The 28,000-nt window shown below is 36.4% G+C and overlaps 1 protein-coding gene across 4 annotated transcripts; it reads left to right on the forward strand.

Moving 5' to 3' along the window:
• Nucleotides 1–77: 77 nt before the first annotated feature.
• BORA (BORA aurora kinase A activator) lies at nucleotides 78–27,999 on the forward strand. Of its 4 annotated transcripts, none has more exons than XM_007960563.3 (12): nucleotides 78–180; nucleotides 1,074–1,241; nucleotides 3,427–3,533; nucleotides 7,130–7,175; nucleotides 10,110–10,191; nucleotides 15,688–15,753; nucleotides 16,636–16,692; nucleotides 17,111–17,337; nucleotides 18,105–18,237; nucleotides 20,288–20,883; nucleotides 25,500–25,631; nucleotides 26,941–27,999. In XM_007960563.3, exons 2-12 carry the CDS (start codon nucleotides 1,089–1,091, stop codon nucleotides 27,004–27,006), a joined length of 1,665 nt encoding a protein of 554 aa, XP_007958754.2. In that variant the 5' UTR covers nucleotides 78–180; nucleotides 1,074–1,088; the 3' UTR covers nucleotides 27,007–27,999. The 4 variants fall into 4 exon arrangements, with proteins under 4 accessions (XP_007958754.2, XP_037863660.1, XP_037863661.1 ...); XM_038007731.2 differs by having other exon boundaries at nucleotides 100–184; XM_038007733.2 differs by lacking the exon at nucleotides 3,427–3,533 and having other exon boundaries at nucleotides 95–180.
• Nucleotide 28,000: the final 1 nt, after the last annotated feature.

Here is a 28,000-nt window from a genome sequence, read left to right on the forward strand (position 1 = left end):
TGGTTGGTTCGCGGATGGCGGGACGACGCGATTGGCCAGTCGCTCATAAGCCCCGTGCCCTGGTTGGCCCAAGACAGCGCGGAAGCGGGGAGTTAAAGAGTCTTTGCCTGACGTGGAAGGTGGCTTGGCCCCCGGGAGCTCCCTGGAGTCGGTATTGGGGGCTTCGTTTTGTACGCACTGGTAGGTACGTTTTTTGTGGTCCCTGACCTTTCCTCCTGTCTAAATGGAGAGGTTTCTTTTCCCAGCTCCTGACTTGCCTGCCCGCTGGCCCCTGGTGAATGGGAGCAGTCAGGGAGTAGATGTGGAAGACAGGGGCACTAGAAAGAGTGGCCACGTAGGGTTGGGGGCGACGCCTCCTCGGCGCTCCGTCCGAAGAAGCCAGCTGCATCTCAACCTTCCAGAAGTAGACTCTTCTCCACCCCACCCCGCCAAGTTGTAGCCTCCTTTGATTGGAAGTAATGCAGAGTCGCTTTCTATCCCGGGAGGGGTGAGGGGGAGGTCTTGGCGAAAGGAGGATTTTGGGAGGAAAGGGGACTCAAGGCAGTTAATTTCCTAGCCCCTGTCAATCATACTTCTCTGGCTAGGACTCATGTGCAAGAAAGGCACAAGCTTCCGCATCTCTTACCTGCTTGCTACAAAGAATTGTTTAATAGCAACTGTAGTTGGATGGGGTATCCGAAGAATGTTCATAGTGTTGAGACCTGAGATGATGAATTTAAAAAAAAATTGTAGCTATAAGTCCTTTAGTTGAGAAGAGATTTGTCCCTGTTGTAACCTTTAGATCTGAATTCATATTTGATTGCTGCGTATAAGCCACTTCACTTCTCTGAGCTTGTTAATTCTTTCACAAAATAATATCACTAATAACTTACTGCTATAGCTTTCAAGGTTATTTCGAGGATCAGTTGAGAACATTTACATGTGATACTTTTTTCGTAAGCTGTATCATAGCCCCAAGAATGTTAGGTTTTGAGTTGTTTTTGTGACACATTTGTCGAATACATTTTAATAGGTAAAATTAGTATCTATGGGACTTTGTAATTTTAACATATGTACTCTTGATTTCTCTTTAGTTTTCTCTCTGTGCTATGGGAGATGTCAAGGAATCAAAAATGCAAATAACACCAGAAACTCCAGGAAGGATCCCTGTTTTAAATCCTTTTGAAAGTCCTAGTGATTATTCTAATCTCCATGAACAAACTCTCGCCAGTCCTTCTGTTTTTAAATCAACAAAATTACCAGTAAGTTATTCCTGACTAGTGTTTACAACTAATTTTAAATGTAAATAATTACAAATAATTTTAAATGTAAACATCTGTCTTTACAAGGTAAGGAGGAAATACATGATGGAGCATATATAACTGCAATGTACTTTTTAAAATTGTAGTGTTCGTTATAATCTAGTGGTTAGGTTAATAAGTTAGCTAGAAGATTTTTTTTTTTTCAAGTTCAAGAACAACATATGTTAGCTTCCTGCAGTTGTGGGTGTAGCTGCATTCTGTGGTTGATGATATAGCTGCTAATACATTAGAGAAGAAGCTGCATCATCTAATATTCTGTTCTCACTTATCTGGCAGACATTATTTGAGTGTTGCTGTGTCAGATACAATGCTAAGCAGGGATTACACTGTGAACAAGTTAGGATCATTAGGCACAAATCCTTAAGGAGGTTATACTCCAATGTAGGAGTCACAAACTTTCTGTTAGGGGCCAGACAGTAAATATTTAAGCCTTACAGATCATTTGATCTCTGTCACAACTACTCACTTCTGTCTTGAATCACAAAAGCAGCCATAGGCAATGTGTAAAGAGATAAATGTTACTCTGTTCCAATACAGCTTTATTTATGGACACATTTGAATTTCATATAATTTTCACGTCACAAGATTTTTTTTTTTTCTCCCAACCATTTAAAACTGTCAAAATAATTCTTAGCTTGCAATCTATTACAAAAAGAAACTAACCCCTATTTTAATGTGTTAGACTAGACTATTACTCATCTAATATTAGACGAGTAATATCAGGACAGTGTGATAGGTGATTAGTGCTTAGCACAATAGTAATATGAAGGAAAAGTGTTTTTTGGGATATGAGAAAAGGCTTCATCACTTTATTCTTTTTTTTTTTTTTTTTTTTTGGTAGAGATGGGATTTCACCATGTTGGCCAGGCTGATCTTGAACTCCTGGCCTCATGTGATCCACCCACCTCAGCCTCCCAAAGTGCTGGGATTACAGGCATGAGCCACCGTGCCCGGGTCACTTTATCTTATTTTACTGTTACTTGCTACACTGGATAAGTTCTTTTGACCTTGGATCTTTCAACCTAACAAGTTACTTAGAAAAACTGCAAATAGGGTGGCTGTTTCTGCTACACTTTCATATAAGTTTTACAATGAGCAGGTATGTACTAGTGGAAGGTCGAGCAGTTTATATTGAGTCATTTCATCAATCTGACCTTATGATTTCTAATTGAATCATATAAAAATTATCTCTTGTTCTTACTAACAATAAATAATAGATTTACAGCAGCTTAATTCTCAAAGTTGGAATGTATGGCATCTTGCATTTTTAGGACTGAAATTGCCTAGAATATATTTCTAATTACGGATTAGGATTTGGATAAACCTTTGATTCAGTTGGATGGTTGAGTACAGAAAGGCAGCACTGGTTGCCATTCATAATTATTTTAAGAATCAACTATGTTATGAGCTTTTGCAGCCATCTCCAAAGTGACTAAGGACTTTGTTTAATTCCAGTTCTTTCTTAGTGAAAGTAAAGACTTTTGATAACTGTAAGAGATTTTTACTTTTACATGGGCTTAGTGTATCACACTGATGAGTGTTAATTATGAAAGTTTTATATCCTTATTACTCTGTTGTGATTTTTTTCCTAGTATTATGTAATTCCAACCCAGGTGGAATATTTTGTTATTTTAAAAGACATACAGACTGGGCGCTGTGGCTCATGCTGTAATCCCAGCACTACCAAGGTGGGCTGATGACTTGAAGTCAGGAGTTTGAGACCAGCCTAGCCAACATGGTGAAATCCTGTCTCTACTGAAAAAAAAAAAACCCCAAAAATTAGCTGGGCGTGGTGGTGGGCGCCTGTAATCACAGCTACTCAGGAGGTTGAGGCAGGAGAATTGCTTGAACACGGGAGGTGGAGGTCACAGTGAGCTGAGATTATACCATTGCACTCCAACCTGGGTGACAGAGCGAGACTCTATCTTAAAAAAAGAGAGAGAGAGATACAATTAAGTCAGTTGATCTAATATGATATGATTACCCTTTGCCATTTAATTTCATGGTAAAGTCAAATTTTAAAATACAAGCTTTAAAATATTTTTGTATTATAAACACATTGGTTAGCATTTTGATGAACTATTTTAGTTTGCCTTTACTCATAAGCTCACTTTCTTTTGTTAAGACTCCAGGGAAATTTAGATGGTCTATTGATCAACTAGCTGTAATAAATCCTGTAGAAATAGACCCAGAAGATATTCATCGTCAAGCTTTATACTTAAGTCATTCTCGGTAAGTTTTCCTTTCTTGCACTTAAGTGTAATATCACTCTCAAGTGAAGAGAGGTAGGAAATTCTAAATGTTGAGTATTTTTCTATGTAAAGATACCAGGGAGAAAAAATTTTGATGCAGATTTCTCCTATCTAAATGAATAAGTTCAAAGAACTACATTCAGAAAGATTTTCTTGCCAGCAGTTCGAGATCTGGGTAGATACCTTTTTCTTTTACAGGTTACCTTTTCCCTCTGCTACTGAGGGGACAGCTCTATACCCCTAGCACTCAGTAAAGAGAAGAGCATTTTGAAATTTGCACTTTTCTACATGGTTGTGGCTTCTGCCATTAACTTGTTTTAGTTTGTCTTTTTGATGGTTTGGGGTGAAGCAAAATGCTGTTTCATTGTTATCTATGTTTGGGGAAACCTAAAATCCCCTTAAAGAGTTAAGTAGGCTTTGAGTGGAAGGGTATCCATTAGCAACAGAGCGGTTTTTAGACATCATCCAACTGTAACAATTCACTTGGAATCTGAATTACATTTTCTAGAATTCTGCATATCACCCAGTGCAGTCTTACTTGTCACTGTGTTGTTTAGGTTTCAAGGCACTAATGTACTGCAGATTTAGTTTTTTATTACAAAGTATAAGGTCATATTATTCATTTGTAGTTTTAGGGACTCTTGTTTATATGTCTTATAGTCTGATTTTTTAATATTTGAAAAAAATCAAATACATGGTATGACCAGATTTTAATTTGCGGTCCTAAGGTAGACACGTTGTTACTCCAAAACAAAGAATAATCCTTTTCCCTTTGACTTAAGAATTCAGTCACACAAAGTTGCACACATATTGAGATGTTCTGGTGAATACTTACTGGCTTTTCTCCTCCATCTTTTTGCTTGGTAACATGATGACCATTCATTCATAAAATTAATGTCCATCCAGAGTGTTAATAGGAAGGGAACAGAATGAGGATAAAGCATGAAAGAATTTTAACTTCAATTTAAATAATACCTTTGAGGCTGGATGTGGTGGCTCACATCTGTAATCCCAGCACGTTGGGAGGCTGAGGCAGGCAGATCACTTGAGGTCAGGAGTCCAAGACCAGCCTGGCCAACATGGTGAAACCCCATCTCTACTAAACATACAAAAACATTTAGCCGGGTGCAGTGGTACACACCTGTAGTCCCAGCTACTCGGGAGACTAAGGCAGGCGAATTGCTTGAACCTGGGAGGGAAAGGTTGCAGTGAGCTGAGATTGTGCCATTGCACTCTAGCCTGGGGGACAGAGCAAGACTCCATCTCAAAAAAAATAAAATAAATAAATAAATAAATAACACCTTTGAAAGAGAAAGAATATCTAAAAATAAATGAGTCACAATTGGTAACTAATTTTTTGTTTCACACGAACTTAATTATGCTTAATTATTTTGTCTCATTTTTTCAATATCTTGAATGATGGACAATTATTATATTGATCAGTCAAGAGATATTGAGTACTGTGAGGGACTGTAAGAAACACTGAAGAAGTGCAGGATGTTAAGAGTCAAGAGTCAAAAATATAATTAGAACACAGTTGTAACACAACGCTTCTGTACTTACTACTAAATGATATATTGTCTGCAAAGGTTTATAAAGATAATCTTGGTGTCACTTAGTACATAGATTTATTATAAAGAGGAAGGGAAAAGAGTGGGAAAATATTCTAATTTAATTTAATTTATTAATATAATTCAATGAATGGTTATGGCTTCTACCAAGGATAGTCAATATATTCTTAACAGAGCATCTTGTTTCATCCTTAGAAACAGGCAGTGTCTTTCAGTATCTTTTCTTACATATTAGCCCTCTACTTCAATTTTTCCCATCCTATTCATGCCACCATCCACACAGAAAATTATAACTGTAAAGCATACCAGTGTAAGCCGGTGAGTCTTGGCCATGTAGGTGACCAGTCTGGAGGTCCCCTCTCCTTTGCCACCCTGCAAAGGCTCAACATTCAGGCCACACCTGTACCCATATGCATCATACTGGTGTTCAGTGGTATGCTGGTCAGGGTGCTCTCCCCTGTATGGCTTCTTAGAATCCTCTTTGATCTGACTCTAGAATATTTGGCCACAGTGATTTTTACTGTTTCCAGCAATCACCTGAGTATTTCAGGTTCTCAAAGTCCCTCTGATGAAGTAGCAAAAGGTTTCTGAACGCAGTAATCCTAGTTCAGAGCTTACTTGCTATTTGCTAAGCTTATTATGTGCTGCCATTTTGACCTGGTTAAGACCATGACAAAATCAAGAGAACCATTGATAAGATGAAGAGCCATAAGATGAAGGGCCATTTTGTTATCCTCAAAATGGCTACTGTTCAAGCTGGGATGTGTGGGTTGATACTGTAGTTTATTTTCTCATAATTTCCCACTTGAAAAATCTACTTAATTTCTGAAATGTGTACATTCTCATATGAGCTTTATTAAGCCATGAGCAAGTTTATATGTAAAAAAAAAATTCACACCCTGGAATTCTTTTCGTGTAGCCACGAAAAGAAAGAGATCGTGTCCTTTGCATGGACATGGATGCAGCTGGAGGCCATTATTCTTAGCAAACTAACACAGGAACAGAAAACCAAACACCTCATGTTCTCACTTAGAAGTGGGAGCTAAATGACGAGAGCATGTGGACATATAGAGGGGAACAGTACACACTGGGGCTGGTGGAGGGTGGAGGGTGGGAGGAGGGAGATCAGGAAAAATAACTGATGGATTCTAGGCTTAATACCTGGGTGATGAAATAATCTGTACAACAGACCCCCATGACACAAGTTTACCTGTATAACAAACCTGTACCCCTGAACTTAAAAGTTAAAGAAAAAATTCTGAGACAAAATAATTGTAAATTATAAAAAAAAATATGTCTTACCAATTTATTGATGGAAGGCAAGCATTCTTTCCTGTAATAGAATAAAGAAGTGGTCCTGGAAGGCTAACTGCTGAGTCCTTGGCAAGTATATGCTTTGTGCTTGGGACCCGAAATTTTATATTAAATCTTGTAGCTGAGAAGTTTATGTTGCAGTAATTGCAGATTGTATCAAAGTGAAAAAAAAAAATTCATTTGGAAAAAATGTTATATTGTCAATGTTTTATTTCAGATTTAATATTTTTGACTGTTTAGAACTGTGATAACTATCCTCATCTATTTTACAGTAAAAGTTGATTCTAAAATTATTGCCATGATAAACTTGTTATAATTGAAGAGAAAAAATTTGGACAATTTTTAGATGTATGTTGAATTAAATACTTCTTAACTTGTATTAAGGGACAAAGTTTATCAAATTTATATTTTTAAAAGCAATTTAATATCAATGTAAGTCTTTTGAAATAAAGCATCATTCCATTCAAACTTTGAATGGAAAAGAGGGATGTAAGCCTAATAGCTAACTGTTGAATTTCAGAATACTGCTATTTACTAAATGTTACAAGATACCACCAGTATTTATTATAAAGTGAGCTTAACATTTGCCAGTTTGCAGTGGAGGGAGATTATTTCTTTGAAAGGTTATTATTTTAAATGTTCATAAGCTTAAGTAATAGCATGGTTATTTTTCTTCTTTATCTTTGTATAGAATAGATAAAGATGTGGAAGACAAAAGACAAAAAGCCATTGAAGAGGTAACTTAAACTGTTACTGATCATTAAACCAGTTAAGCATCAATTCTGCATGTACATCACTTCTTTTAGGAAGACATTCTTCAAATCCTTCACTGTCCCATCTCCCCACAAAGCCCTTCACAGTCCCAACTATATAAAGCACCCTTCTGTACTGTCCTAAGACCTATAATTTCCAGCTGTCCCAGTACCTTGCATAGTACTTGTATACTATTGTAATGATCAGTTTAGTGTTTCTCTCCCCTAGATGCAATCTTTTTTGGCCAATACTGTACTTCATCCTTTCATTCTCAGGACCTAGCACAATCTGTCTTCCTTGTGCCTTCAAAATATTGATTAGCACAAATTTGTTTCAAGTTGGAGTTTACGTAGAGGAAGTTGAATATTCTCAGGCCTTCAGAGTCTAGATTGGCATTGGGAATGGCTTTATCTTTTTTTTGTTAATACTTTGGATTTTTAAGATATTCATGAAATGAAATCTCTTACTGTTAAGCAGGAAAGGTATATCATATGTAGGCTTTTAAAAAAATAAAAATAAGTTTTTTGCTTTTTTTCTGTCTGTTGAACTGCCTCTCCTAGGATCTAAATAAGGGTTATTATTATTATTTTTTGTTTTTGAGATGGAGTTTCACTCTTGTTACCCATGCTGGAGTGCGATGGTGTGATCTCGGTTCACCGCAACCTCCGCCTCCCAGGCTCAAGTGATTCTCCTGCCTCAGTCTCCCGAGTAGCTGGGATTACAGGCATGCACCACCACACCTGGCTAATTTTGTATTTTTAGTAGGGGCGGGGTTTCTGCATCTTGGTCAGGCTGGTCTCAAACTTCCAACCTCAGATGATTTGCCTGCCTTGGCCTCCCAAAGTGCTGGGATTACAGGCGTGAGCCATTGTGCCTGGCCCAAGGGTTATTTACCTAGTTCTTTCCTCAGAAAGTCTTTATGTGATGGCAGCATTTCTGATTTTTCCTTTTCCGCTCCTCTAGCCCCCTCAACCCTCCTCTATTCCTTAGCCATACTTGGCTCTTCTGTACCCCAAAAGACTGTTTACTCCTGCCAAACGTTACCTACTTATTTATCTATCTAGTAACTGCACAGTTTTCATTCTGACTCAATCACTTGGTTCTTCCCCACCTGAATATTCTCAGACTCTCAAGATTTCCAACATTTTAGAAAAATGCTTTCTTTAAGAATCCTTAATTTTAAAGGGAAACCCAGCAGGTAAACTTAAGAAAATGTGTTTCTTTTCAATATATATTTTTGAAAATAGAATAAACATATGCTTATAGTAAAAACAAAAAGAAAAAATATAAAAAGCCTCCTGTTTCCCCATCCCACTTCATGAAGGTAATGACTATAACATTTCTTATGTATACTTTCAGATTAATTTTGTGTATTTAATAGCATAAGTCCTTAAAATATTTTTGACAATTAGGATTATCATTCTCATACTGCATCATCCTTTTTTTGCTTCATGATTTTTCTTAGAAATTTTTGATAACCAGCATATACAGATTTTTACATTCTCTTAGCAACAGCATAGTAACCTAGCCCCTATTGACAGATGTTTAAATTGTGTTTATTATTTTTCTGTCACAAATAATGCTGCAGTGATTTGAATATATATCTTTATATTCTTGAAATGGACTTAGTAAGTCAGAGGCTTTGTGAATTTTCAGTTTCGGTAGATTTTACCATATTACCTCCTAAAAGGTTATACCACTTTATATTCCTGATTACAGTGTGACACTGCTCGATTTTCCATATCTCCAATATTGATTATTATCAGAGTTCTTAATTTATTCTACTCTTATTACTTTAAAAATGACCTTTTTTTGTGTTTGTATTTCTTTACTTTTGAGTTAACTTATACATCACTTTGTAAGTTTATCTGTCCTTTAATTTTTTTTCTGGTAATTGTCTTTGTCTGCCCCGGTCCACCTTTTTTTTTTTTTTTTTTTTTAAATCTTTTCGTCATAGATTCATGGGTAATTTAGTTAAGAAAATTGGCTTTTTGTCATATGTGTAGCAAAATATGAAGAAAATGTGTTTGGTTACTTGCAAAACCTAGGGAAGGGAAAATACTGTGTTAGAAATGAAAGAGGAAAGAAAAGTATCCAAATGCTCTATCTCCATTTGAATATACTGGCCAGTAGTGTGCTGGTAAATGTTTAACAACTGGCTCTCTGGTCATGGAAGGAGTATGATTTATAGCGATTGCTGCTATCTGCAGTGTAAGTACTCCAACCATGGCCAATTTCAAGCTACTGGTGTGACATCACTGAATGGAAAAGGAAGCGTAGTGTGGCACACCATTATATTTAGGAATTCCACCATACAGCTACAAAAGACATTATTAACCTCAAGAGCATAGACGTTGATAAATGTATAAAATAATTAGCAAGTGGTGAGTTTTGAATATTTGTTACCTTTATTTTTAATATATTTACTTGAAAGTTTACATGCTGTAATTTTATTTTTAATATTGGTTTTAACAACTGGTGCACAGAATTCTTGAAAATTTAATAATCAGATCTTGAGAGCCAGAACAAGCCAGCCAGCTTCAGTGCCACCATTCATACTGGCCTACTTGCATATGTCTGTCTTAATATATTCCTTCCCTTTTCATCCTTTTTTTTGTAACCCCATCAAAAAACCTGGGAAAGAAATTTAAAATACTTTGTCTATGATTAATCCTCTTAGTTTAGTTTGCAAGTTTCAAATTTAACTGGTTGATTTGAAATATTAAGATTCCTCTTTTTATATACTTTAAATTTCTTCCATTTTCCCTTTGGTCATTTGTGCTTTTAAGTATTAAAATTTTTGCATACAATCATAAAGTTAGTATATAACATGTTTAATAGTTATTTGGAAAAACGCAGGTACTTTCTCACATTTTGGGCGGAATTTATGCCTAATTGTATGACTTTAATTTTCCTAGTTTTTCACTAAAGATGTCATCGTACCCTCTCCTTGGACTGATCATGAAGGGAAACAGCTTTCACAATATCATTCCGATAAATGTGAGTGTACTAAAAATGATATGAATAAAAATCAAAGTGCCAGTATATCTGCTTTGTAAGGAGCTTGCTTTAAAATTCTGGATAACATAGAATTTAACTCCATTTAGTCAAATTAAAAATTTGACTAAAATTTATTGAATTTTTTTTAGCTGTTCTATTCTGAATTTAACTTTTTCTTCATGACTATTGTGAATGTCAGTTATAATGATGGTTATAGAGAATCCATAGATGAAGAAATAGTTGGTATTGAATATAGAGATGAGTTGTTAATGACTTTAGCAGTATTTTGAAGGTTAATATTTTAAATAAAATCCTAAATTGTGTTGCCTTTTGCTAATTTGCTGATTTCTTATAAAGGTAAAGAAAGGATGAAGACTTAATATGACCTCTGGGACAGTGTATTATTGCTGAGTATTTGCAAAATTACTAAGGAAATTAAAGGGAAGCCTGTAAGCTGTCAAATATCTTTCTACCTCTAGGCAATGGTTGTCATATATTTGTTCTCACTGCTCTTCGGGTTCTGAGGCAGTATTCAGGCATCACTTGTATATATGCATCCCTCATCACAGTGGAATTACACTGTCTATTGTAGTACACCTTAATTATGCTCTCAGTATAAAAGGGAATATTTGTTCCATTCTTTATCAGAAAACACAGCATAATAATACAACAATAATAGGTAAGCTGGGTTAGTACTTTCTCTATGCCTGGACAGTGCTAAGTGCTTTCAGTAATTTCTTATAACTTATATGAACTAGGTGCAGTTATTGGCCCCATTTTATAGATAAGAAAACCTAGTTTTAGAAAGGTGAGAGCATTTGTCCAGGGTTACAGAGATGATAAAAGTGAGAAAACCTGGATTCAAAATGAGGCATTCTCATCAGATACTGTATTCTTAGCCATTATGAATTAATGGTAGCATGCAGTAGTAGATGGAAATCTGGATTGTAAAACTTCCCACTTTTATAAACCAAAGAGGTGACCTTGATCAAATTATTCAATCTCTTTGTACCTCACTCTTTTATTTGTGAAATAAAAGGATTGAACTAGAGTTGTCCGTTTTCATCCCTCCTAGCTCTAAAATTTGTGTGTCCAAGGTGACATTCTCATAGATACTAGTTTTTCACCCCCAGATTCTTTACTACTGGATTTTTTCAACAGATGAATCAACCTTCTTAAGTGATTTTTTAAATAACATTTTGTATTCCAAGTATCCTGTTTTAGTTCAAGTGATGCAGGATCTGGAAGATGCTAAAAATACTTTAGACTCTTCGAAACCTAATCAAGCCCAAAATAACAGTGCAGTGGTTAATAGGATAGGCTCCAGAGCTGTGCTGTTTACTGTGTTGTTGGGAGACAATTCTCCATAGGCCTCACATTTCTGCACACCTTTCATGGGGCGGCATGGACAGGTTCTGTTCCGAACTATCTTTTCAAGGGTGTTTGTCTTGTGAACATCCTTGGAAGGCAGAGATACCGTGTCCCGCCAGGGCAGAGGGTAAGTTTGTTTTGCTGTCCAGTATAAGAAAGATGATGTCTCCCTCTGGAGCAGATTTGTTTGCAGTCTCTTATAAAAGAATGGGATTTCCTAAGCTTGGGGTTCCTTAGGAACCCCACTGTGTGTGAAAACCCACTGTGTGTCCACCAGCCACTTGGGTATTTTAATTTAGAATCTTTTAAGAGAGCACCCCTCCCATGATTAGGAGAGATACAAGATGGAAATAAAAATTTTATTACTTACAAGTCCTAGGGGTACACAGCATGTCTGAACACCACACACGGAGGTCAGGGAGAGAGAGAAAGGGACCCATGGGCCAACGCCTTTAGTGGGTCCAGGGCATTATCCAAACAGAGGTTTAGTTGGTGGGTTTAAAGCAAGCAGTCTTGCATTGAGGAGGTCACACAGTGATGGAGAGGTAGTCACTATGGCATGTCTGTATAGGCCATGTGAGGTATGAGGGTCGGGGGGTCAGTCAGGTAGACCATATGTAGCTGTCCCGTAGGGAGGTGGTTAGCAGGAGAAATTTATATAAGGCGGATATCTGGATCAACCACATTGAGGTATAGAACTGGAAACTGTGTCAGGGGTGAATGAGCCCTGCTTTTTATATGAGACAGTCCAACTTGTATGCACAATACAAGAATTCACTGCACTGGGCTGTTTCATGTCACCTTCTTGGCACTCGTGGGCAAAGGGAATTAATAGGAACGTTAAGTTCATGCTGCCTGCTGTGCTGAAAATAATGAAGTCCTTTGTCTTTGCCCCCAGAAGCCTCATGTCTGTAGCCAGCACCAGTGGAACTTTGACATGTTCACCTGTTAGTTGGCAAGTTGGGTAGAATCTTAGACCCTTCATAGTTCTTGACAGTTGTGGCCACATGTGACTATTTAAATTTAAAGTTAAATTTAAAAATGGAGTTCCCCATTCACAATATTCACATTTCAGGTGCTCAATAGCCATGTGGATATCGAGTACTATACATAGAGAACATTTCCATCGTCCCAGAAAACGTTCTATTGGGTGCTACTTTAGGGCCAAGGTTGGCAGCCCTTAACTGTAAAGGACTCAATAATAAATACTTAAGCCTTTACTGACCACACAATTTCTATTGGAACCACTCCACTCTACTGCTGTACCACAGAAGCAGTTGCTGACAATATGTAAATGAATGTGTGTACTGGTAAAACCGTATTTACAAAAATAGGTGAAAGGCCAGATTTGCACCGTGAAGCATAGTTTGCTGACCCTTACTCTAGTGTAGTATTATCTATGTTTGAATTGTACCCAGAAAAGCTCACTAGCTGTGTGACTTTAGGTGAATTACTTAGCTTTTCTGTGCCTCAGTTTCCTTATCTATAAAGTGATGGTTACTGTGATGCCTCTAAGATCATGTACCTAGCACATGGTAAGTATTTGGTTATTTACCTAAAGATTAACAAAGAAAATGATGAATGAGGGGAAAAGTGGTTTTGTTTATACATGTTAGCTTGTGCTGGTAGCATTTACTATTATTAATATTTATGCAACAAGGTGCTTCAGTGCATATCCTCATGTGTTTTTTTTTATGGACTTGAGTGAGAATTTCCCTGGGATATATATGCAGGTAGAGGATTTCTGAGTTATAGGATATATCTTTACCTAATCTGACTACATAGTATTAGAGTGCTCTCTAGAATATCTGCACAGTCTGCACAGCCCCAGCAGTCCCTAGGGTTCCTGTGTCCCAGCATCTCTGCCTGCCCTTGGCATTATCCAGCTTTTACATCTTTGCCTTTCCTATAGGTTATTTGACATTCTAAATGATTGTTTCAGTTTTCCTTCTGTCTTCATAGACTAATGACCTTTTAAATTTCATAGAAAATGTCTATTTGTATTTCATTGATATATTTCAGTTGGAGTTGTTAACCTTTTTTTTTTTCCCTGTTAATTTCTAAGATCATATATATTGCAGTTATATTGGTCTTAAACATTTCAAATGTTACCTCCCATTCTGTCATATGTATATTAATGTTTGTTCTTGATATCCTGGGTTGCACAGAAATTCTTATTTTGGTGCAATCAAATCCATCGATTTTTTTTCCTCATTTGATTGTGGTCTTAAATTTGTCTAAGCCCTTCTAGGGGAAACAACCAAAACACTTGGAATAGAGTTGAAAAGTGATATAATAATGTTGCTGTAGGTGTCTTTCTGGTCTGAAGAGGGCAAGGAAGGCATGCTGACAGAAGATAAAATTTAAGCTGAGATTTGAGTCAGACTCTTGAAATGCAGGGGAGAAAAGGCAGGGAGGAGAGAGCATAAGATAATACCTAGAGATGAGAGAGATACCTGTTTCTTGTTTGTTTGTTTTAGGTACTCAAATAATATTTAGTTAGATGGCAACCATGCTAAAGAAATAGACATGGTTTCGAAGGGCTTTGTAAGCCATTGAAGCGTTTAGATTTTATCCTAAAGACTATTGCAGGGTTTTGGGCAGAGAGAGTATTGATTACATCTGTCTTGTAGAAGGTCACTCTGCATGCGGTGACAAAGTCATCTGCATCCAAAATTTTCTTTATTTACCCATTTTGATAGTATTTAACAGGGAACTTTAACTTATTCAGCAACCCACTTACCTATTTTAAAATTTAGGATTGTTAGGTTACTGTACTCTATTTTGTTGTTTTATTTTAGAATTCCTGAGTTGTTTCTGGTTTTGGTGGGGGTGGGGGGCGATTGTTTAGTCCCCTTGCTTTTTCTTCCTTTTTATCTGGCTTATATTAGTTTTCTTTGACATGGTTTTAGTTTTTGAGTTTTTTTAATCTGGAGATTTTTCACCTTATAAAACTTTAGAGTTAAAATAATTTGCACCCGTATTTTTAACTCTTGCTGTGAAAGAAACTGTATGGTTTTATGGATGAAATTTCAGGTTTTGTCCAAATAATCTGGCATTTTAATCTGTTGAGGACATTGAGGATAGATAAAAGGTATCCCTGACCTTTTAAGTTTGACATCATGAAGAGTAACCATCATTTCCTTAAAAAAAATACATTACTTTGGGATTCATCAGTCCTACTATTGCATATATATCCAAAGGAACTGAAATTAGTATTTCAAAGAGATATCTGCACTCTCATATTTATTGCTGCACATTAATCACAACAGCCAAGATATGGAATCAACCTAAGTGTCCATCAACAGATGAATGGATTTTTAAAAATGTATATATATACACACATATATATATGTGTGTATATATATGTGTGTATATATATGTATATACACACACACAGTGGAATACTATTCAGCCTTATAAAAGGAAATTTTGTCATTTGTGACAACATATATGAATCTAGAGGGCATTATGCTAAGTGAAAAAAGCCAGGCACAGAAAGACAAATACTGAATGATTCCATTTATATGTAGAATCTAAAAAAGTCAGACTCTTAGAAGTAGAGAATAGAGTGGTGGTTACTAGACAGTAGGGAGGAGGGGTCGTGGGGGAGATGTTAGTCAAAGGGTACCAAGTTTCAGTTAGACAGGAGGAATAAGTTCTGGTGATCTGTTGACACAGGGAGGTAACTATAGCTGCTAATGAGGTGTCATATATTTCAAAATTGCTGAAACTGGATTTTAATTGTTCCCACTACAAAGAAATGAAAAATGTTTGCGGCAATGGATATGTTAATTAGCTTGATTTTCTCTTGTCACAGTGTATACATGTATTGAAACATCACATTGTACCCCATAAATATATACAATTATTTAAAGAAAAATGTAAAAAAAGTATTGCTTGGTGCCTCCTTATTTGCTGTGGTAATCCTTTAGTTTTATCCTTGTATTCCCTCAAAGGTAAAAAAATAATAGAAACATGCCAAAATATATACTTATATATGCAGATTTTTTTTAATGTTGCAAAGTAAGTTCCCACTTTCTTAATTTTTTACTCTGGAAAAAGTAATGCTAAAGCAAATGAAGAGTATAAAATGTAGGATTTTTCACTTAAAATGTCTTACAGGCACTAACGTAAATAGTGACTCTCCAATTGGAAACAAGCTGACCATTCATTCTGAGAAAAGCAATGGTGAGTATGAATACAATTTGAAAAGAAGTATGTTCCATATTAAGCTAAATTGGATTGTAAACCCAGTTCAGGTTGTAACACTTTAGTCTGGAATTGAAATTGTTTCCTTTTTTTTTTAAAATTTATTTTTATTTTTTTGAGACAGGGTCTTACTATCACCCTGGCTGGAGTGCAATGGTACAATCAAGAGCTCATTGCAACCTTGACCTCCCGAGCTCCAGTGATCCTCCCACCTCAGCCTCCTCAGTAGCTAGGACTACAGGCGCCCGCTACCACACCTGGCTAATTTTTGTATTTTTTGTAGGAGACAGCGTTTCGCCATGTTGCCCAGGCTGGTCTCGAACTCCTGGGCTCAAGCGATCCACCCGCTTTGGCTCCCCGAAGTGCTAGGATTACAGGCGTGAGCCAGCAAGCCTGGCCTGTTTGGATTTTTTGAATGAGCTGCATAATAACCATATGAGAGCTGACCTTTACAAAAAAGTATAGTAGAACAGGTGCATCCAGCCGTGTTTTAGAAATGGCTGTAGTGTTTTGTTTTCTTGTTCAAAGCACGTGCTGGTCTTGGAAAGCATTCTTTTGAAAATTGGTTAATGTGAGAAATCTCCCCCCAGATATAGGCTGGCTTCCTTTTCAAGTGCCAGTACCAGAGCCAGGAGTTAACTTTTACTATTAACACGTTTACACTAGTGGCAGAGAGTGTGGGAAACCTCTTCTGGAAAGGTGTGGCAGGGTATGTAATAGAATGCAGAAATGGAATAATTCCATGTGGCTCGAACATCACGGGGAGATGGTTGACTGGGCAGCACATGCTGAATTGCATATCGTATACTTCCATTGATTTATCCCATGTTTGAATTTATTTATTTATTTGCTTGTTTCCAGCTGCTTGTCAGACATTGCTGTCTCTTCCTGTGGATTTTAATTTAGAAAATATATTAGGTAAATACTGTATTTGTTTAAACCTTTAATAACTTGAACCAAAGGTTTCGTTTGGCTGGCTTTTTGTAAATGGTAACATGGGAAATATGTGGCAGTACCTCTTTCTAAAGAAGTGGGGAAACTGTCCTGATATTTCTCTTTTTCTTGAACATGGTTTGAATTAGCTTTATTATCATAATGAACTTTATTACTGTAGACAGAAACTATAAACATTTGATTGGTATTATACTCACAATGTAGCACTTAAAAACTAAGGAATAATTTAAGATGTAAAACATCACATACGCAATTAAACTCCCTCTTTTGGGGAAAAAATTCAAACATGAAGTGCATGCTGGCTTCTTAAAAGTTGAGTAACAGAAGTATAATTGCTCTTTAAAATGACTAGCTTTGCCTTTTCTCCTATTATTAAATATAGGTGACTATTTTAGAGCTGATGAATTTGCAGATCAATCTCCTGGAAACCTCAGTTCTTCATCCCTCAGAAGAAAGCTGTTTTTAGATGGGAACGGAAGCATCTCTGACTCCTTACCTTCAGCTTCTCCCAGAAGTCCTCATAGTGGTGTTCAAACATCACTTGAGATGTTTTATTCAATAGATTTGTCTCCTGTAAAGTGTAGGAGCCCCTTGCAGACACCAAGTTCGGTGAGAAGTATACTAAAAAGCAGTTGGCTAATTTGCTGTCAAGCTTGTCCAACCCACATTATTTTGTTGTTGTTCTATCTAAGGCTTTCCGCAGCCTGAAGCCATGGTTTTTGGTTTCTGTCTCTAGTAATAAGTGGAAAAGAGGGAAGAGGAAGGGCCTTTACTGGCCCAACCAGAAACAGAAACTAAGAACTTATGACTGTATTCTCTCCCCTGGACACCCCTGTGAGATGTAGCTGGACCGAGCTGCCCAGATTGCTTTCAGAAGGAGGGATGATTGTCTTTTGAGTATTATGCTTCACAGAAACTAACTCTAGTTCGTATGTTATCATTAGTCATAGGGATGTTTCAGGTCAGACTCTCCAATTTTGTATTTAGATGTGTACAGGATGACTGGATTTATCATGAGTCTCAAGGAAATTCAGCATAGGTTATTTACTAACGTATGTGAGATTTACAGTATATTACAACTGGCTTGGCATTAACAGAGTAAATTATTTAAACGTTTTTCACAGATGATTGTTTAGTGTGAAACTTAATGGTTTGTTCAAATACAATGTGTTTATATTTTGACTAACATATTCAGTACTATTTCAGAATTTTTGTAGCAATCTTCTTAGTTGTCCTTGTTGCAAGGTGTCTTTTGGTGGTTCTTGTGAACTCTTCCTAGTTTATAAGTGTGTTTTGAAGACCATGATAAATAGCATGCAGCATAAGAGTTAAGGAAGAGAACCATACACATTTATTTCTATTTAATTTTATTACAGGGGCAGTTTTCTTCTAGCCCTATTCAGGCTAGTGCAAAAAAATACAGCTTGGGAAGCATAACTAGTCCTTCACCTGTTTCTTCACCCACTTTCTCACCAATTGAATTTCAGATAGGAAAGACCCCACTCTCAGGTATGTCTCATACTAAAATACCTAGTTAAAAGTTTTATACTATCAATATTTGTTATTAGAGAGATTCTTTTAATTTGTCGTAATGATAGAGCTCAAAATGATCACTAACCTTCTAACATTTAGAAACTTTGAATTTTAAATAAAAGAACAATTTACCTTCAAAGGCTGAAATTCTCAACCAATTTCTACTGTAGTGTTAAATACGGTTACTTTAATTAGCAATATTTACATCAAACACTATCAAAAGAAATATAGCAATTTTAGAGACAAGTTGGTTTCATATGCCTTCTGACCTGTAGGTTTAGACTTTGGTAATATTCACATTTTCTATAGGTATATTCGATTAAGGTTTTTAATGTAAACATGATGTGTGGAAATTTACACATTTCTCTTTGCAATACATGAATTTCTCTTTGAAAAAATTATAGCACTTTTTGAAAACTAGTCACAGTTTTTAAAAACTTCTTAGTACAAAAAATTGGAAAAGTGAAAACTATTTTGCTTGTCTTTGTGTATATATATGCATATACACATACGGTTACATACATGTATATACATGTATATAGATGGTTCTAGATCCTGCTGTTTTCACATAGCATTCTATGAGTATTTTCATAGGTTGTTCAAGTCATTTATAATTGTCTCAAAGCACAACTTTGAATTGCTATATATTTCATATGAATGCATCATTTGTTTTCAACCACTGATAAACATTTAAATTTTTCTAAGTTTTCTTTGTCACAAAACTAATATCTTTATGTATACATGATATTATACATGTTTATATCCTTAGATTAAATTCTCAGAAGTGAACTTATTTGGTCAAAGTGGGTGAATGTTTTTAAGGCTTTTGATGAATCTTGCCAAATTTTCCTCATAAAAGTTTGTACCAATTGAAATTTTCATCAGTGGTTTGTAAGAAAGTCATTTCTTCCCAGTGAGAATCACTGCTATGATTCTTGATGTTTACAAATTTGGCATATTACAAAAAGATCTCTCACTGCTTTAAATTTTGTATTTTTGGTCACTAATGACATTAAGCTCTTCCCAAATATTTACTGTCATTTATGGTTTTTAGGGGGAATTGTTAGTTCAAACCAATGTTACTATTAAATGAATGACCTTCCTTTGCTTTAACTTTCATATTTTTATTATTTTATGTGGCTGAACACTTTTCATTTGCATGTTTACCATTGGAAAGGTTGTTTATGTGCTTCTGTCCATTTTTAAAACTTTTTATTAAGCTAATTAAGTTACAAAAAGTATTTTTTAAAGTTTTAAAGTATTTTTATCATTCTGATTATCATTGTTAGGCTCTTTATTGTTGCAGATATTTTCCAGTTTTTGTTTGTTTTTTCATGTTGCTTATGGCATTTTACATAAACACATGTATTTTCACATTTTTCATTTGCCAGGTACAGCTGTTAAGTTGTAAGTTTCAGCTGATTTGCTAGGGATTTTCATTGTATATGAACAATTTTAGTACAATAGCATTATACTCATAAGCAAATAATTCTCAGTGAGTAAAATAATTTAATTAAAAAAGAGAAAGTGACCAGATGCGATGGCTCACACCTGTAGTCCCAGCACTTTGGGAGGCTGAAGCCAGTGAACTGCTTGAGCCCAGGAGTTCAAGACAAGCCTGGGCAACATGGTGAAACCCCATCTCTACAAAAAAAAACAAAAAAACAAAAAAACAAAAAAAAAACGAAATTAGCCAGGCATGGTGGAACGCCTGTAGTTCCAGCTAACTTGGGGCTGAGGTGGGAGGATCACGTCAGAGTGAGCCTGGGCGACAGAGTGAGACCATATTTTAAAAAAAGAAGAAAAAAAAGACAGTGCCAAAGAAATTATTTTTTAAGAGCCTCATCCTGCTTATTAAGACACATCCATTTGTGCTATTGTTTTTGACATCAGAATTTCACTTTGGTAAACAATACAACTGTTAGAGAAATAGTTTTTCCTGGCATGAAACATGATTACCATTTAGTACTGACTTTTCCATTTTCATGTTTTTATGACATGATTTTTTTCCCTTCCCACCTTTCAGAACAACGGAAGTTTACTGTTCATTCTCCTGATGCTTCATCTGGAACAAATTCTAATGGGATTACTAATCCGTGTATCAGAAGTCCTTATATAGATGGCTGCTCGCCAATTAAAAATTGGTCTCCTATGAGACTTGAGATGTATAGAGGTGGTACTCAGTATCGGACCTCACTGATTCAGATACCTTTTACTCTTGAGACTCAAGGTGAAGATGAGGAAGATAAAGAGACTATTCCATCACCAGCCATGGATGCTGCGGGAATACACCTACAGCAGTTTAGTAGTGAGGCTTCTACACATGGTACACATTTGGTTGTGACTGCCGTGTCTGTTACACAAAATCAGTCCAGTGCTTCCGAGAAAGAATTAGCACTGTTGCAGGATGTTGAAAGGGAAAAAGACAATAACACTGTGGATATGGTTGATCCTATAGAGATAGCAGATGAGAACACTTGGATTAAGGAGCCGGTTGATAATGGCAGTTTACCCATGACTGATTTTGTGAGTGGCATTGCCTTCAGTATTGAAAACTCTCATATGTGCATGTCACCTCTTGCTGAAAGCAGTGTCATTCCTTGTGAAAGCAGTAACATTCAGGTAAGGTATTTAGTATTCTATAGCCCCTTCCTCACTGCCTTGGTGTTCTTTATCCTTTCTTTTCTAAGATTATAGTGTAAGAAAGATAATGGATTAAACATGAGGACTATTATATAATATTTTTTAAAAATATCAATACCAAGTGATATGAGAAGAGTAAATTTATTTTAATTATGACTGATAAGTCATATTTTATATTCACATTAACTGATATTTATATGGAGTAGGAAAAGATGATGGCAGAAAAGGAATTAGCCTGCTCTAGAGAAATCATTCCTGCTAGCATCAGGCAGAATTCATAACTGTTTTATGTGGATCCAGTCCCCCAAACATGCAAGGTCTGGTATAGTATTTGTATTCTAAAACTAAAATCATTTTTGTTTTTCCTTTATGTGATTTAGGGGGGATAAACAGAGTTTAGAGCCCCTTTTTTTGTGGGGGGGCGTTTGAGATGGGGTCTCACTCTGTCACCCGGGCTGGAGTGCAGTGGCGTGATCTTGGCTCAGTGCAACCTCCACCTTCCGGGTTCAAGGGATTCTCCTGCCTCAGCCATCTGAGTAGTTGGGATTACAGGCGTGAGCCACCGTGCCCGACCTTAGAGTTTTTTAATGTATGCATTTTTGTACCTTTCTTTTAGAAATGTGATTTATAGCAACATTTTTCATGAAATTATACATTTCCAATTTTGCAATGTCTCCAACAACTGGAAAACCTGATTCATTTGACAGATACATATACTTCATAATCAGCACTTTGGAAAGGCATTTGTTCCATTTATTGTTGTGTTCTTTGAGCTGAGAATTTTGAAGGAACTTCAAATATCAGAAGGGGATAGCAATAACATCTAACACTGATGTAGCATTACTATATGCCAAGTCCTATTCTGAAACCTTTACATGTTTTAATTTGTTGAATCTTTACAGCAATCCTGTGAAGTATATGTACTATTATCCCTGTTTTACAGATGAGGAAACTGAGGGTCAGAGAGGTTAAGTAAATTACCTAAAGTTTCTATACAAGTAGTAAGTGGAAGAGCTGAGATTTGATCCTGGCAGTCTGGCTTTAGAGTCCATGTTGTTTAATCCAAAAGTTAATACTGACTCATAATAATAGCTAATACTCACATGGTATTTTGATATACCAGGCATTCTTCTAACTTCTAATTCATTTAATTCTCACACCAACCCTATAAGGCTTTGGTGGTGTCAGTTTTGGCATGCTGAAGTTAAAACTCCGGGAAGGATTCTAAATGACCCAAAATTAAATATAGTATTTTGCTCATATTTTTATGCTTCTGTTGCCTATCCTGACTTATAGCTTCATTGCTCAAAAAAGATTATACTAGAATCACTTTTACATATTTTTGCTTCTCTGAAGTTGGTTTCATAAATAGAAAAAAGCACATACAGGCTTAAAAGTATATGCCTTAAAGGCATTGTTTGCTTCTTTTACTCTCTGCCTTTTTTTCACTTTCTCTTTTTTAGCAGAGCATTTATAGAGGAATTACAAAAATACTTTTGTTGAAATACACCTTGATCATCATCCAATCCAACTAACCTTTGGAAGCTGTGGGTAGCATATTCTCCCATAATTGTCACTACTAACTTGTCAAACAATCTATACTTGATTACACTTGCAGGGATAGTCCATTCATTTTTTAACTTCTCTTACTAGATAATAGATATCGTCATCTGTCAAATGGTGATCTGTTTTATAATTGAGGGAACTGAGGCCTGCAAGAGGGGGTACAATCTGAGCCTTGATAGGAGTACCCACAGTAACTCCTCCATGTTTAAAGGCCAGGGTGCCAGGATGGGTGTGGGTGCAAATGTATTTAGTTGAGGGGCGAGCATGGCATTAAAGAACATGGGCTTGGGAAACCGTAGTGGCAGATTTCAGTTTATAGCCCAGCTCCATTAGCTTTATAAATCCCAGAAAGTGACAGTTTCTTTCAGCTTGTTTACTCTTCTTTAAATGGGGATAATAATAGGATTACAGAATATTAGCATGATCATTGTGATTAATATAATAGTAAACAGTGCCTGAACACTGTTGGTGGGAATATGAATTAGTACAACTATTATGGAGGTTCCTCAAAAAACTAAAAATAGAACTACCATGTGATCTAGCAATCCCACTAGTAGGTATATATCCAAAGGAAAGGAAATTAGTATGTCAAAGAGATACCTGCACTCCAGTGTTTATTGCTGCACTATTCATAATAGCCAGAATATGGAATCAACCTAAGTGTCCATTAATAGGTGAATGGATAAAGAAAATGTGGTATACACAATGGAATACTACTCAGCCATAAAAAAGAATGAAATCCTTACATTTGCAGCAACACGGATGAACTGGAGGACATTAAGTGAAATAAGCCAGGCACAGAAAGATAAATACCACATGTTCTCACTTCTATACGAGGAAGCTAAAAAGGTTGATTTCACAGAAGAGTGTAGAATAGTGGTGGGTAGTAGAGGATGAGAAGGGTAGGGGGAGCAGGGATAGGGAGAGGTTGGTTAATGGATACAAAAGTACAGCTTGATAGGAGTACATTCTAGTGTTCTGTAACACTATAGGGTGAGTGTAATTAACAATTTATGGTATATTTTCAAATAGCTTGAAGAGCAGATTTTGAAAGTTCCCAACACAATGATAAATGTTTGAGTTAATGGATATGCTAATTACCCCAATTTGATCATTACACATTGTAAACATACCAAACTATCACGTACATCATAAATGTGTGTAATTGTGTGTCAGTTTAAAATAATAATGAAAGCAAAAACGTAAGTAGTAATGGGAGGCAAGGTCCTCTGAATGGTAACAAACAAGAGGGACTGAGAATGATGAGGGAAGGGCTAAAGTGCTGGGCCCAGATGTCAAGGAATGTTATCACAGGGCACAACTGTTGCCAATTGACTGTTTTAAAAGACAATAACATCTGATTTATGTGGTAGAAAAATAAATTTAGTAACAAAGTGCATGTTAGACGACTGACATAGAGACACCATTTAAAGGCACCATTGCCCAACTGGAATGTAAAGTTTGCAATGAGAACCAAGTTTGAATTCGAGTTCTTTTATTTCCAGGCTGTGGGATCTTAAGGCAAGATTTACATAGCAGTGAATAGAACACGACTTCTTAATTTGTATCCCCTCATCCTTCTTAGCTATAAAGTGAGATTGATGCCTACCTTGATGCCTGTGGGGGATAACAAGGTATCTGTTGCCTGGTTGGTACATATTAGGCACTGACATTAGCAGAAGTCTAGATGAGAGACAGTGAAGTCAGCCACCATCTCAACTTGGCTCCCATGGATCCTGCTCTTCCCATAGTGTGGGACAAACTCCCTACATGCCTTACTTCTGCTGTACTAATGAGTAACTTTTCCTTCCATATATATCCAGTTACATATTAGTATTGCATTATAAGCCAGCTATTTGGCAGTGATGAATATTAGAAGGAAGAACTATTATCAGAATCTCTGGGAACAATCTGACATTTATGTTTTTGATCAAGTAGCTATTGAATGATAGCAGAACAAGGCTTTCCCCCAAAAATGTTATACATCACAAGACTTTTGTTCTAATGGAACATGACCTCCAGTAGTAAGCAGATATGTATCCAGCCCTGAAAACTGGGAACATTTTTCCCAGTTTTCAGGATTATAACTGATAGACTGCATTTTCTCGGCTAGTCTGTACCTTTGTGAGGGAAACAAAATGAGAGTCAGCTTTTTCCTTCCCTCTGATCCTAACTTGCAGGGAGGGCTTAAATGCAAAGTGATTCCCTTGTGGATTGCTTTCTTTGGTGCTCAGCATTATACAGGTAAATGGAGTGTTGTGCAGTGAACAGAACCTGGACTGAGGTCTCACATCTTCATCACCTCATCACTGGATGACACTGTGAAAGTTAACCTTTCTAAGCCTTAATTTCCTTCTCTAGTAAAGTAATAGGGTTGTTGAAAGGAGAAAAAGATATTAAATATATATAGATAGTGCCTGGCCTTTTTAGAGACACTCAATAAGTGTTATTTTATATATGTCAAGCTGGAAATTGGCTAGAATCTTTCTTTTTTGTTCTTTTGCACTGAAAAACTATCTTAGGATGCTACAATTTTTATTAATATGAAAAACTGAACTAACATCTAGAGCCATTATATATGTGGCATTATTGTGAACAACTAGGTGTGAATATAGTATAACCTTTTTAAAGGCAGCATGCCTTTTTGGTAGATTTTATTTAGAGCTGCGTCCAAGCCATTTAGAGACAAGCCTGGAAAATGCCTTGGAAGGTGAAGTTAGTTGTAATACTCATTGTCGTCTACTAGGTATGATCACAAAGTAACAGGAAAGCATTTTGTCAGTAGACTATTCACTGATTCTTAAGGAAGTTACAAGATATATTCCATTGGAAGGAATTATAAAATGACTACAATAATCAGTACTATGCAGAACTACCTTTTATAGTTGTGCATTACTTTTGAATTTTGTTCAACATGATCATGTTAGGATCATTCAGATGTAGTGAGTGACAGTTTATAGTGGTTTACTTATTTAAATATTTGACTTTTAAGTTCCTCACAATATATTTTTTCTTTTTTCTCCCGTCAGATGGATAGTGGCTATAATACGCAGAATTGTGGAAGCAATATTACGGATACAGTTGGGGCAGAAAGTTACTGCAAAGAAAGTGATGCACAAACCTGTGAAGTTGAGAGTATATCTCAAGCATTTAATATGAAGGTACAGAGAAAATATAGAGAAAACTTAATATTGTTTAGATTAGAAATATAAAATAATTTCAATTATTAGACAATAGTACTATTGATAAACTATATGAAATTTAAAACACTAAAGGGTAAAGCCTATTTTCTTGAAATCCAATAGCCTTGAAATATTTTGTTTACACTGAATATAGTAACACAAGTATCTTACATACTACAAAGTATGCAAAGGTAGCATATATTTGATGAGGGCATTCACTGAACCCTCCAGATGAAGGTTATATATTCCTACTTGAAGAAACTCATAATTTCAGGCACTAGTCAGGACAGTCTTTAATTTTATATTCCAATTTCTTTTGTATTTTATTTTTTTGTAGAGACACGGCCTACTGTGTTGCCCAGGCTGGTCTCAAACTCCTGGTGTCAAGCAGTCTTCCTGCCTCAGCCTCTCAAAGTGCTGGGATTACAGGCATGAGCCAACATGCACAGCCTTGTATGCCATTTCTTCTTTTTTTTTTTTCTTTGAGACAGGGTCTTACTCTAAGTCACCCAGGCTGGAGTGCAGTCGTAGAATCAGATCACTGCAGCCTTGAACTGCTGGGTTCAAGCAATCCTCCTGCCTCACCCTCCTGAGTAGCTAGAACTACTGGTGTGAACCACCTCACACTGCTGTTGTACGCCAGTTTCTTACAAAATACTATAAGTATCAGCAAAATATGCAACCAAAGTTTGATAGGGAGGCCACCTTAGTTTTCCCTTCTGTTGTATGTAGTACGAGCAAATTGCCTTTCTGTTGTAAGTAGTATCAGAGAAGGTCTCTTCCAATATTAACCTGAACAAAATCCATCCTGTTTCAGATGTAGTTATCTATCTAAACATAAGTAGAGATACATGGAGGATTTTTAAAAATTTTATTATATTTTGAGACGGGGTCTCATTCTGTCACCCAGGCTAGAGTGTAGTGGCATGACCACAGCTCACTGCCAGACTCAAGCAGTCTTACCACCTAAGCCTACCGAGTAGCTTGGGACTACAGGCATGTGCCACCACACCCAGCTTTTTAAAATTTTTTGTAGGGACAGGGTCTCACTATGTTGCCAGGGCTAGTCTCAAACTCCTGGACTCATGCGATCCTCCCACCTTGGCCTCTCAAAGCGTTGGAATTCTTTTTGATACAGAATATTGATTTATAAAATACTGCATCTTTACTGTACCTTCAGAGTTCAGCTAAAGAAACGTGCTTTTAGGTTTTAAAAACAGTTCCGATAATTGCATCCTCGAGTGGTCCTACTTAAACTGAAAACGAGGTGTTGTCTTCTTTTTCACAGGAAGACCACACAACACAGAGGTGTTGGATGAAAACAGCAAGTCCTTTTCAGTGCAGCAGTCCATAGAATAAGAATCAAAGACTAAGCTTAAGAGTTCCTCACATATATCGTTGTGCACAGGATCAATGTGATGGTGATTGGGGAAAAAATTACTTCAAGTAACATTTTTCGGTTTCCCTCCTTAATGTGAAAAATCAAGGGCTTACTGACATAGGAACAACAGAAATCTCCTGGAACTTCAAGTTGCTGAATTATAAATTTATTTTTTATCAATAAATATTTTTATACTTAACATTGAGTGATGTGTTTAACAACAAATTGTGACAGAGCTGAGTGCTCCTATCTGACAGGGTCAATGAAATACTTATTAAGCCTTCCTGATAGCACTGAATTTAGCAGTTCTGAGAACATGTGAAGAAACTATGTTAAAACTGAAGGCACTATATATTTTTACATAAAAGCTTGAACATACAGATGAATTATAACCCAGAAATCTTAGATATAAAACTTATCGAAGATACAAAAAAGGAAATTAAACAGGTTTCCTGAAATTTTAGTTCTTAAACTGTTCACCTCTGTGGGGAAAATTCTTAGTTCCTGTGATAACTGTTGTAGTTACTACTTTTAAATATGTAAATACTGGAACGGTAGTACTAGCGACATCATCACATGTACTGTTATCTATGGGGCAAATGTGTGGTGCCCAGAATAATATACCTCATGCCTAGGGTAGGGACATCCTTTCCAGCTCAAACGTGGGTAGGGATGTGGGAGAATAAGAATGTGGGAGAACGAAGAGAAAAAGTGGGGCTGGGAGAGTGGAGTTCCTGTAGGGCATAGGCCTGTGAAGTAACACTGGGGCAGATATGTATGTTATATACAACTATTTTTTTAAAAAAAACTTATATCCATGTTGGGAGTAGATGCGTATATAAGAGTTTGGAAATACTATCTTTGGAGAATGTATTTTTGTATTTATAAATCAACTTTTAAAAACTGTCTCATTCAAAAAGGAATAATTCATATGTACCCCTAGGAAATAAAGACCTATGTTATCAAT

The sequence above is a fragment of the Chlorocebus sabaeus genome, chromosome 3 (genome assembly GCF_047675955.1).
Source record: "Chlorocebus sabaeus isolate Y175 chromosome 3, mChlSab1.0.hap1, whole genome shotgun sequence".
NCBI lineage: Eukaryota > Metazoa > Chordata > Mammalia > Primates > Cercopithecidae > Chlorocebus > Chlorocebus sabaeus.